This window comes from Phalaenopsis equestris, unplaced genomic scaffold, assembly GCF_001263595.1.
Source record: "Phalaenopsis equestris unplaced genomic scaffold, ASM126359v1 Scaffold001018, whole genome shotgun sequence".
Classification (NCBI taxonomy): Eukaryota; Viridiplantae; Streptophyta; class Magnoliopsida; order Asparagales; family Orchidaceae; genus Phalaenopsis; species Phalaenopsis equestris.
This window is the reverse complement of record NW_018165457.1, coordinates 475352-488476: the sequence shown is the minus strand read 5'-3', so window position 1 is coordinate 488476 and position 13125 is coordinate 475352. Positions and strand designations below refer to the sequence as shown.

Genomic DNA, 13125 nt, shown 5'->3' with positions numbered 1-13125 from the left:
AAGCTCTCTAAAGGCTTTTGAAACAATATTATGAGTCTTCTACAAGCCTTCCAGCAGCTTCAAGATTGTCTGACATCTGTTATTGTTGCTTTCAATAGGAAGAACCAAATGTGGATAGTGAATTTTGGAGCATCTAATCACATGACGTGATATTACTGCTTTCTAACCCCTCCATTTTTGGAAGCATCACATTGTAGTTAGAACCACATATGGCTCCATTTCATCTAAAGAAGGATGAGGAAGTGTGAAACTCTCAAATGACCTTATTCTATAATCTGCGTTATATATTCCTAAACTTAACGGTAATTTACCGTCTATCGGTAAACTAACTCATGAAATAAATTGTGTTTCTGAATTCTACTCTAATTTATATGAATCTTAGGCAATAGACTCGGAGAACGTGATTGGCAGTGCTGACATTAATCATGAACTTTACCTACTTATTCGGACTCTCCCACTTCAAAAGAACTATCCCATCATTCACAATCCCTTGATTCAAGTCATGTTTCTGAGTGTTTCTCATTAGAGTCGAGTTATGTTAAGACATTTTTGTCTTGGGCATCCTAACTTCTATTAATTTATTTCTCAATAAAAAGCCTAGTTCTTAATAGTGTGAAACTTGAGAACTTGCTAAGCATACTCGATAAGTGTACTCAAACTTGAAATGCAAACTAACACGTCCATTCTCCATGATTCTTAATGATATTTGGGGGCCATCAAAAATAAAAAAATACAAGTGGGGATATGTAGTTTGACAAATTCATTGATGATCACACCAGAACCACTTGGACCTTTCTCATGAAAAAAAAAATTGAAAATGTCAGCATATTTGAAACCTTCCACAACATGACCCTTATCCAATATCAGAGAAAAAATTAAATTGTAGAAAATTATAATGTGAAATACTGCTAAGTCCACTCTCGACCCTTATCTATCCAATAATAACATAATTCATATAGGCTATTTTATTGACACACCCCAATAAAATGATGTGACTAAGAGAAATAACAGACAACTCATTGAAGTGGATCATTCAATATTTTTACTAACAATGTATCCACAGTTTAGAGGGATGCAATTCTCACATCTACTTATCTCATAAATAGGATACCCAATAGAGTGCTAATCTTTAACAGACCTCTTAACACCTCAATAAAATCTTAGTCATATATTCAGTTATTCACCTCTAACTTAGCACAAATTTTTTTTTGTTGCATCACTTTTGTTCGTCTACATTAACCACATCAGACCAAACCTAATCCATGTCAATCAAATGTATCTTTGTGGGAAACTTTTTTAAAAAATGGGTATAGGAGTTACTCTCTATAAATAAAAAAAATTACAACTCCATGGATGTCATGTTCTTCGAAAACCAACAATATTACTTCAAATATAACATTTAGGGGAAGAGTTAGAAAGAATATTGGATTTGGGATATCATCTACGAACCTTAAGCTCACCTCCCTTATATCCATGACATACGCACTTTTGTCCCCACTATTACAAATCAACCTAAAAATGAACCTACTACTCTAATAAATCCTCTCACAACTCACAAAAAATCAAGAACTCTGTGCACACTAGAAAGAAAAAACCAAGTGAGCATCTAAGGGATAATATGAAAAATTAGGAATGCAAATCACTAGAACCAACTCCACACAGCCTAAGTATTCACATGGAAGTTTCAACACGTCATGAACATCAAGAGGAGGAGCATAAGAATGCACAAAATACCAGATAGAAGATTTTGTGACCTATAGAAAATTATCATACTGTTATAAATCTTTTGTTCAGAACTTAGATAAGGTACACGTCCCAAATTAAATTCAAGACTCCTTATCTATGCTTGGAAAAAGACTTTGGAAGAAGAGATTTTTACCCTTGAAAAGAATGATATATGAATAACAACAACTCTACCACCTAGGAAAAAAACTGTATGGTGCAAATGGGTATTTACTGTCAAATACGAAACAGACAAGAGCATATAAAAGTTTAAGACTATACTTACAATAAAAAGGTTGATAATAAGGGAGCAAGAGACATTTGCACTAGTGGTGAAACTCAATACAGTAAGAGTACTATTACCATTGGTTGTCAACCAAGACTAGCCTTTTATATCAAATAGAAATTAAAAATGCATTTCTTAATGAGGATCTTGGAAGAAGTGTATATGGAGATACCTCTAGAGTTAAAAAATAACACAAATAATCAAATGATGTGCAAACTAAATAAATCATTGTATAAGTTGAAAAAAATCTCCCAGAGCACAGTTTAAAAGGTTTATCAAGGTTACTTTTATCAGTGTGTACTATTAGTGTCAAGATAATCATACTTTGTTTGTGAAATCAAATCAAAAAAGTATGATATGCATCCTTATTACATATGTAGATAACATTATTCTTACAGGTAATGACTTAAAAAACTTAAGACAATCAAAAGAATAATGGCTTTCGTGTTTGAAATCAAAGATCTTGAAACTTCTTCATCAAAATGAATGTAGCTAGATCCAACGAATGCATTATCATATCTCAGAAAAAAATATATCATTAACTTATTAAAAGAGAGATGAATGTTGGAATGCAAACCAACAAATACTCCTATAGATCCTAATTAATGAACATGAAAAGAAGAGTAACAATACAATTGAAATAGGGATGTATCAAAGAATTATTTAGAAACTTATTTATTTATCACATACAAGAACTGATGTTTCTTTTTTTATCAGTATATTAAAGCCAACATATGAATGATCCAAATGAAGATCATTTAGAAACGATCTTTTGAATCCAAAGGCAGCTAAAGATAACTCCATGACGTGAATTGATATTCAGGAAAATTGGGAACCATGACATTGAGATATACACTAATGCTAGTTGTGTAGGAGAACTAACTGATAGAAGTTCTACCATGAGTTATTGTTCATTCGTTTATTTGTATTGGGTATCTTTGTTACATGGAGAAATAAAAAAAATCAGTTATGAGGGCAAAAAATTGTACGAAATCTAAGTGCCTTACTCTCTTCCTAGGATTTTGTGAAGAGATGTGGCTAAAGAAATTATTGGTAGAACTTCACATGAAGAATCAAAACACTATAAAGATGTTCAATAATAGTCAATCAACCATCAAAATTTTAAAAAATCATATGTACAATGATCAAACCACACAGAGAAAATGATAAACACTTCATCTTTGAGAAAGTCAATGGAGAGGTTGTCCAACCAAATTATACCCCAACATAATATCACATTCCTCCCATCTTATTAGGGCATTTCCTCGACATCACTTTAGTGATCTCAATAGCAAGTTTGAAATATTTGACATACAATTTAACTTGAGGACGAGTAATGATATGCACACAATTTAGAAAATTTTTAGTCTACTGTTACATTAGAGGGGAGAAAATATTATCTCTTAATGATCTATTATCATGTTTTATTTATTTTCTTTATAACATGATTAAGTTCCCTCTAATTATAAGAGAATTAGTCTGAACTGCACATACATTAGTTATCGACTTAATGAGAAATTAGAGCTTTTTCCTCAAAGAAAATGCTCCTAAATGTTATATAAACAAAAAGCTAAAACAAATATACAACACTGCACTCACAGGTAAAATAACCACAATCTTATTGATTTTTGAACATTGCAAACGCTAGATCACACTTAATTTATGAGGCATGACTCGCACCAGCAAGCAAACGCAATGCACTAAACAAGTTCAGTTTACATGTCTAACACATATACTCTTTCATATCACACAAAAATACCATCATTTTAAAAAGTGAAATACACCTTTACATATATAGTTTAGCCAGTGTGTTCATAAAAATTGAAATTTAGGTGTCGGATATGCAAGCACATGACAATTGAGTGATATGCACGTAAATCTTCCAAGGAAAAAAAAAACACAATCATTTGCAAGATAAATCACAAAAACTCCAAACTCCCCAACATTACAAGAGACAAAATTTTACAAAATGTATAAAAAAACTAAACTGTTCGGAGTTTAGACAATTCTGAAATTGCACTTTGCTCGTATGACTCCTCCCAGTTCCTCCCATCAAACAATCTAACCTCAACATCTGAAATTGTGCCATCATCAACACACTTAACCGTCACTGCAATGCCATCGGGATTCGACCTTGGAATGTAAAAAGACGTTATTCCACAAACCTTACAGAACATATGTTTTGCCGTGTGGGAGCCGAAGCTATAAGTGGTGAGATATCGTTCAGAATCTCCGACGAGTTTGAATTTGGATGATGGAACAATGAAGTGAATGTTGCCTCTCATTGAACAATTTGAGCAATTGCATTGCCATACTACAACATTTGGAGGAGCTTCAACTTGCCATCTTACATGTTTACAGTGGCAACCCCCACTATGAATAACAATCTCAGAACTCATTGCAAGAATAAAAAAATTCTGTTGTTTCATGTCAATGTAAGCAGTTAATCATAATAAATATTTGATAATAAAAGCAAATAATAATTATATGAGTAATTTTGGGATAAAAATAGCAAAAAATAAAAAGTAGATATGTTCAACAGAAAGAAGGATTTGTTAATAAGTCACAGATTCTCCTTCACCAGATTTAAATGCAATGACGCAAGTTCGATGGGAATACCATCAAATTATTAAAGGCAATCTATTTGAGATTTCTCTCTCTTTTTTTTTAATGTGAATGACATCCATGTGATGGGGATGAATTTAACTATTTTTGATATAGCATTTTGCCATTCCCTTAATAATGCTGTTATAGTGACGAATTTCAACTAAATTATCATTAAAAAGAGTAATATCATTCTTTTTATCTATTTTCTTCCTTTAAATTGATAATATCATGTCATTAAAAGACATTAACTATAACCATAGTTAATTGTTTCTAGACAAGTTCATTACAAATTCCTATGTTGGAATTGAAGGACTTGTTCATGATGGGTCATTTCTGCTCCTCAATCTCATTAATTGGTCTATTTTTCTATGTGGGCAGATTACGAAATGCATTAAAAGAGAAGATTAAGAAATTTGAGGACATTTTTGGCATAATTGCTTTAATGGTCTATTTAGACAGTGATAAGTAGATAATTGTTTAGAGGACATTCACCTTACTAAAGGTGGTTGGGATGGGATTGGGCTTTATCACACTTCCTATCATTAATCATTCATCTCATGTTAAGTGGGCATATAAGTTATTATATAAATGGGCTAGATGAATATGCATAATATATTCTAGCATAATTATATGAGCATACTATTATTCTAACTTTATGATTTATTTGAAATTAATATCAACTATATACATATTTTTTTAAGACATAAGTTACATGAATAGTATTATTATAAACTAGAAGAAGTGAAAGATGGTTTGTGGGAGGGACAAACAATTGGTGATTGATATAAGTTTGAACATTCAAATATATCATAGAAAACTCAACATATAAACTTGAACAATAATGAGATTATTTATTTTTTAAGAATAAAAAATAGATACTTCTCAAATAATGCATAATTAGATAAACTTAGAAATTTTTTAAGAATACTAAATTGTGCAATTAAGTCTAACACAAGGATTGAAATGTGTGTGTAATCATTATCCTCCAAGGGTTGCCCCACAAAAAAAAGGCCAAGAGTTTATTGACTTGGCTACATATTTTTCGTAGATGAAAGCATTGCTCAACTTAACCTTGTTATTCAAAGTCAAGAATCACTTATAAACTATAGGGATAATTACATACATAGCATCCGAAACATTGCTATTTACAAAAATCTAGTACGCAGTTGATATTTTTGAACTATTGAACTAATGTATTTATGTGTTTCACAATCAAATCATTAAAAATTTAATAAAAATGAAAAATATGGTTTGGAGTTTTATCATGAATTTTGATATTTGACAGAGAATTTGAAAAATATGACACTAAATAGGACGCAATGGAGAAAAAGGATTCATGTAGCCAACCCCACGTAGTGGGATTAAGGCTCTGTCGTTGTTGTTGTTGAGACAAAGAAGTTGAAAAATGGATGAAAGAGGGTGCTAGATTTGTAAATAGCAATGTTTCAGGTGCTATGCATGTAAACAGCCCGAAAATATAGTATGCATCAAACTTAAGCAAGAGTTTCCATAAAATACATACTTTATTGAAGAGTTGTAGTGCTATTATATTTGATAATTTATTATAACTCAAATAAAAATAAAACATTCCACCTCTCTTTGTTGACTGTTGCATGCAGTGTTAAAACTCTTCTTACCAGAATTTTCTTTCATAACTTCCATCGAAATTAACTTAGGTCTACCCATTTATTAATGTCTAACTCCCAAATAGCAATCTCAATCAATGAAAGCTGTGCAAAAAGCTTAATTTAAACTAGGGTTAACATCAATTACAGTTTTTCACAACAATCAATGCATAGAACAATTCATAAACCCGGACCCAATGCGTTATGATTAGCAATTTTAGCACAAGATTACTGCTGAATCATTCATGAAATAATAAAAAAAAAACTTAATCTAATCCAATACAATATAAGGCTGACTATAGATATTAACTTAGCATGCAATGGTCCAACATGACCAATTTTCATGAGCGATGAATTTATCCAAGAATGAGAATGAAAATTTAGGGCGTAAAAATAGGTAGAATAATGAAAAAAAACAGTATCATTTTTCATAGGTTCATCAATGTCAATGTGGAAAAAAAACAGCCAAATACGGAACAAATACAGCTTTGTGCTTATAATACTTGGGGTTCGTTTGAAAGAATTTTTAATGCTTTCCATAGATTGGAAATTTGAAAAGTCATTTTCACTATTTTTTGATTTAAAACATATTCAAAATTGCTTCTAACATAACTCCATTTGTGTGACATTTAGGACTGTGATTGGGAATGACTTCTCAAGAACTTCAGCAGTTTGCTAAATTAAAAAGTCGAAATTACAATAAAAAACTCTGAATCACAATCAAACGATCTCACGCTGTGATAAAGTTGGTACAATTTTTGAAACCAAAATGATGGTAGGAGGCAAGATAAAAAAGAACATTGTTATTCATCTTTAGCAATAGCAAGATTTTTCTTTCTTCTAAGTGTCGTATCATTATGAGGATTTCCAAAAATTTTGACAAGTTTATACTCACTGGTGAGATTACATTTTTTTTTGTTATATTAATATAATATTTTATAAAATTATGTCAACTTTGACAATTTTTATTTCACAAAAGTAATGAATAAAAATAAAATTAGCAGAATAAAATAACAAATTCATGACTTTTTAAATTTAAAAAATTATGTATATAATCATTTTGCATATTTGTAATTTTTTTATAAAATTAGTAAAATAAATGATATTTGTAATTTATATATGAGCATTTTAATCTTTTACATGAAAAAGCTAAGCTACTAAACCCAAATAAATAAGAAAAAAAATTTTTGGACTGAAAATGCAAAAAAAAAAAAAAAACATTAATATCAAGTTTAGCAACAATAATTTTATAACACAGTTTTCTTAAAGCTATTTTAAAACAAGCGTTTATAAAAAAAAAGTTCAACCAAATAAAACCTTAAACAACGTTAAGGCATAACTAACAGTTCTACATTTTAGCATGCATTCAATCACAAATGTAGATAAATTTAACAGAGAGATCAATAGAGGTAAAGTAAAAGTGAATCCCCGATAGGAAAACTTATCAACCTTGATTTGGGACTTTTTTAGGGTATATTCGACCTTCGCATTTAGGAAACAGCAGACACAATCTCAAAAGCCATTCCAAATGAACTTTTAACTTTCCGTTCAAAGGAAAACAACAAAGAAATTCCTTCAAACGAACACTAAAACTCACTGACCACCCAATCAAGTGTTAAACATTTCGAGAGAAAGAAAACATAGATACACAAATTAGTCCGATGAACAAAAGAAACAGAGGATCACTTACGCCTGAATTCAATCTGAAAAAGAAGTGTCAGAATTGGCGGCAGGAGCGGAGATGGATTGCTGGAAAGCTTCGGCACTGATCCCAGCTAGGGCTTTAGAAGGAGGAGGTGGGAAAATATTTGCGCAGGTAATAACCAAATTGCGCTTCTATAATTCTGATAGGTACAGGGGATATAATGCGGATATAAATTTTTTGTACCATCTAAATAATCTCCAACATGCAAGTATTTTAGAAAATTTACATGCGGACCACCCATTTTTATTTATTTATATAAGAAACACTTAATGTTTTTTATTTACATTTATAATATTTTAAACTCATAAAATTATATTTAAATTTTAAAAATAAATAATAATGATATTTTTTTAATTTGATATGAAAGAATTGGGTGTTATGTATATGAATATGGAACTAGATCTATTAGGTATGTAAATAGATAAGAATGATGTGGTATGCATGTAAATTGATAAATATTAAGTTAATAAAATTAATATTACTTATTATTTTATTAGATTAAACTCTTATGCTTAATTTGATCTGTAACTTCTTAATTGATAATTTGATTAAAATGATAAGTGATATAAATTATAATTTAATAATTGCAATAAAAATTGATAAAATATTAAACCATTATGAATAATTATTATTACTAAATTAGAAATAATTAATTAAAATAATATCATTTAATTAAAATTGAACAAATAGAAATTATTATTTATTTATTTTCGTAAATTTCCAACTAAAAATTAATGAAGTTATCATTTTATGCTAATTTTTAAATAATTAATTCAATTGAGGCGCATATAGATTATGTTAATATGATAAAATATCATAAATATATAAATTTATGGGTTTAAATGAGTTGAATTGAGCTTGAGCCACCCTCAATTTGAGCGCAAGCTTGATTAATTAATTTTAGGGCTTGAGTTGGCTTATTTTTGATAAAAGAGAGAAAACAATATTAATTTATGTTAGTGTTATTATAGAATGATAAAAAAAATGAGAAAAATGAGATAAATAATAATAAATCACTTATTATAAAATATTAAAGATATTTTCTTTAAAATATTTTTAATATTTTAAAGAAAATTTCTTAAAATTTAAAACATTTTGAATATAATTAAGGTAATATTTTTTAAACTAGCAAGCTCACGAGCTAATCAGTCGACTTGGGGTTAGCTAGAGCTTGGCTTATTAGTACATCAAGCTTAAGCTAATGATCTACTTGTTAAATCGAACCTAAGCCGGCTCACAAGTTAGCTTGACTCACACCCCTAGACAAATCTTTAAATCATGAAATAAGTGGCCAAATTTACCTAGATTTAATGATATTTAAATTCTATTATATCGAATAGTTTTTGACATTTAACTTGTACAGACTATACATTTAAAATAGAGATATACAACAAGAATGCGTCCACTCGAATCTCGAGGAGGTGATAGGAGACATAAAGAATATGAATTATTCATCATACGATCGGTCAGAATCATATGCCAACCCGTTGAAGAGAATGAACGACCTGACACATATCTCACAAGTGCATCAACACTTACTTCCCAGTAACTGTCATCATGAAAATCAATAGTCGCCTAAGATGAAGTTCTTCAATATAAACACATTCACGGAAAGTAGGCTACTTGTCAGATTATGTTGAATCACCATCTACTAGATGAAACAATCCTACCAAAGGACGACGTGTCCTTACATTCAATCTCTACAGAATGGGCGATCGAAGATCATTAAGTCGACTGAAGAATGTTTGGTCGGTCAAATGAATCTTGGTCGATTGAAAAAAATTCAAGTAACCAAATTTGGCAATTACCAATGTAAAATAGTGTTTAAAACAATTACAGAAATATAAAAACTCTAACAATGATTACAAAGTCAGAATAAATGGTATTTAGTTACAAATACGTAAATGTAATGACTCATCAATTATAGTAAAGTCCTCTTTTTAAACAGGGACAACCATGTAATTACTAGATCCTACCTAAGAATTATAAATAGAAGGATCATTTTCAAGAGAAGGGACTCCGAATAGAATTTGGCTAAAAACATAAAGTGTGTTCAAATCTTAGTATTTCCTCTTTCCCCCGACTAATGTTCTATTCTTTGGTTGTGATCCACAGAACAATTTAGGATTCAACATTCTAAAATGTGTTGTGAGTGTGCATACATTCTACAAGATGATGAGCACATCAGGGTGAAGGAAAACGCCAAGGAGAAACGTCTGACATGGTGTCTGATCAAGAATTTGTACAATCACAAATCGAGGGACTCCCTGATCTGATGACTGGACAGATTACAGTGCTAGCCCGAGTAGTGCTTGAGAGAAGGGTAGAGCCTCTCCCACAACCCAATCCACAACACTCGAGCCTCAAGTTCAAAAGGTTGCCCTAGTAGCTAAACGAATGGAAGAGATTTGGTACCAGGATAGTGCTAGATCCATGCAAAAGGGAGAGCCACAGCCAGAAGCAATAAAAGTTTAGCACCAGATGAATAATGCATTCACCTGACATATTGTGGAAGCCAAGCCACGAGAGGAGTTTAAGGTTCCCACCATGGAACCATATAAAGGTCGAAGGGACCCCCGCTAGACATATTACATCCATCGAGTTGGCAATCTACTTTCTCGAGATCTCTGATGCTTTAAAATGATGGTTGTTCTATGCCACACAGAGAGATTCTGCTCTCAGATGGCTCAATGGACTTTCCATAGGAATTATTAATTCCTTCAGAGACTTCAAAAAGTTACTTTTGGCGCAGTTTGCCAGCGCCCAAAAGCGACAAAAGGATTTGGAATCTTTGTGATATATAAAATTAGGACCGAATGAGAGCAGAGCCTACGGGTATATGTTTCTAGAAGGAGATGCTGAGGTCTGGAACCTAGAGCTGGCAATTACCAAGGCAACACTGGCATAAGGACAAAAGAGTCCTTAGTTCCAATACTATTTGAGTTTAAGGATATCTGAAACATTGGCTAAACTCTTGAAGTTGGCCAATAACCATATTCCAGCTAAAGAGCATATGAACCAACCAATTTTCAAAGGTGAGAAATCAGATTGATAGTCAAGCATTAACAAATTGAAGGATGATGGATGGAGAGATAAAGTTAGCCCTCATAAAAAATGTGAAAGAGATTGTTCCTTCCGAAGACATAAAGAAGACGAACGAAACGGACACAAACGTAGTCGATCGAATGATCAGTCTACAAGAGATAGAATGATGTACAAGTTTATACCACTTCGAGTTCATATGGAAAAACTTGTAGATGCAATAGAAGACAAGGAGTATCTATGAAACTAGACTCCAATGAAACCTGGAGCTTCCCTCTGTAACCCTAACAAATACTGTAAGTATCATTGAGACCATGAGTATGACACCAAGGATTGCAGGCACCTCTGTAGCCTAGTAGAGGAGCTAATCTAGGCTAGAAAGCTAAAAGCATTTGTAGCCTTGGAGGCTTACACTCAACGGAATGACAAGGCTTTAGCTAAAAGCATATGTTAGGGCCTGACTTGACCCACAATTACACAATTATTTAAGTTCAGAAGTATGTCCAAAAGCTTGACCCTGTTTATATTTAGCGACTGGTGTGCAAAATTAAAAATTCCATATGGATGATAAATATGTTTACACGATAGGGATACTACATAAGTATATGTATCGTTTCAAGTAATATATAATTTTCTTTATTAACTAAGTATCGATCCCACGTAGATAGCCAAAACTCTGATAAAATTAACTTTAATAAAACATACTTTTAAATTGTGAAAAACTTATATAGTAAATGATCAGAAGTTTTTGTGTAATATCTAATACTATAGAATTAAAGGAATACTAAGTATACTAAGCAAATGCAAAATGTAAATGCAGGACAATTTTAAAAAAAGGTTTTAAAATGTAAAGTTACCACTAATCTAAAATAACAATGTATAAAAAGTTCAAATTTGTTTAAAACATCTTTCCCCTTGCAATGAGTTTATAATTAATGTAGGAAAATAATTTTAAAATATAACTAAGGTATTGTGCCAAGTAGGAGTAATTCTATTCTTTACCCCTTGTCAAGTGCATAAAGAATATTGGCTAATCCAGAGTTTGGTCCCTAAACCCGTGGTTAGGTGACAGCGACTTTATATATGCTTAAAAATACAAGTAATTAATACTGCTGCTAAAAGATTTAATTCCTCAGCAACGACACCAAAAACTTAATAACAGTTATAGATTCGATAAAGATGTATATATAAAATATTCAGTAATAGTAAAGTCACACTTATCAACGCAAGTATACGTATCACTCAAGTAATATAGGGCTCTAATGGAGTCCTAGATATCGATCTCACAAGGAGTAATATTAGAACTACGAACCAATATTTTAGAAAAGTAATACTTAATCACAATAATGGAATTCAAATTGACTATCTGTCACAAATAGGCAATTAAAATAAATATGTAATTTTAATAACTATTAAATAACTAAATATACTAATGAAGGTTTGAATGTGATATTCAATATATAAGAAAGCATCCTTCTCCTTGTCAAGAAATTATAGTGAATGGATAAAGTGAATCAGTTCAAATTGTATTGTGTCAAATAAAAGCATACTTATTCTTTATCCTTTGGTTCAGACATAAAGAAAATTGACTAATCCTATGCATGTTTACTGAATCTGCGGCTAAGATGGGAGGATACCGGCTCTCATTTCGGAGCTCCCACGTTCTCCTCGCCTAAGGGCTAACATTTACACTTCAGCAGCCAAACGATAGAACCGAATTGGGGATTTTAGTTTGTCACTCCAAAATCTCTAATTCTATGCCCGATAATTTTATTTCCCTATTTATATGAACCCAACTTCTAAGGGCTTTGACCTTCCTGAATCTTGAATGTAATCCTCACTTTAGTTGCAAACTCAATTTAGTTGTAAAACTCAACTGGCCAGATTGAAAATAAATTAAGATCAAAGTGAAAAGATCATCACAATTTCTTTAACATTTTCATGGCTTATATCACCATTTCACAAATCTCAAGACAAAGAGAAAGACAGAGAAAACTACTCAGAACTCATGGGGAAAACACTATAAAACTCGGAATTCATATATAAAATCCAAGTCATACAAACTACAACAAGTAAATAACTTATCTCTAGTTTCTCTCCAAGAACACTCCTCCAAGTTCCTTTGAATCTCTCCAAGT

The 13125-nt window shown here is 31.4% G+C and overlaps 1 protein-coding gene across 3 annotated transcripts; it reads right to left on the bottom strand.

The window, feature by feature from the left end:
* Positions 1 to 3914: 3914 nt before the first annotated feature.
* Positions 3915 to 8083, bottom strand: LOC110032745 (centromere protein V). Of its 3 annotated transcripts, none has more exons than XM_020736492.1 (2): positions 7927 to 8083; positions 3915 to 4423 (listed from the first exon to the last, which is right to left on the bottom strand). In XM_020736492.1, exon 2 carries the CDS (start codon positions 4405 to 4407, stop codon positions 3991 to 3993), a length of 417 nt encoding a protein of 138 aa, XP_020592151.1. In that variant the 5' UTR covers positions 4408 to 4423; positions 7927 to 8083; the 3' UTR covers positions 3915 to 3990. The 3 variants fall into 3 exon arrangements, with proteins under 3 accessions (XP_020592151.1, XP_020592150.1, XP_020592149.1); XM_020736491.1 differs by having other exon boundaries at positions 3915 to 4425; positions 7931 to 8083; XM_020736490.1 differs by having other exon boundaries at positions 3915 to 4428; positions 7932 to 8083.
* Positions 8084 to 13125: the final 5042 nt, after the last annotated feature.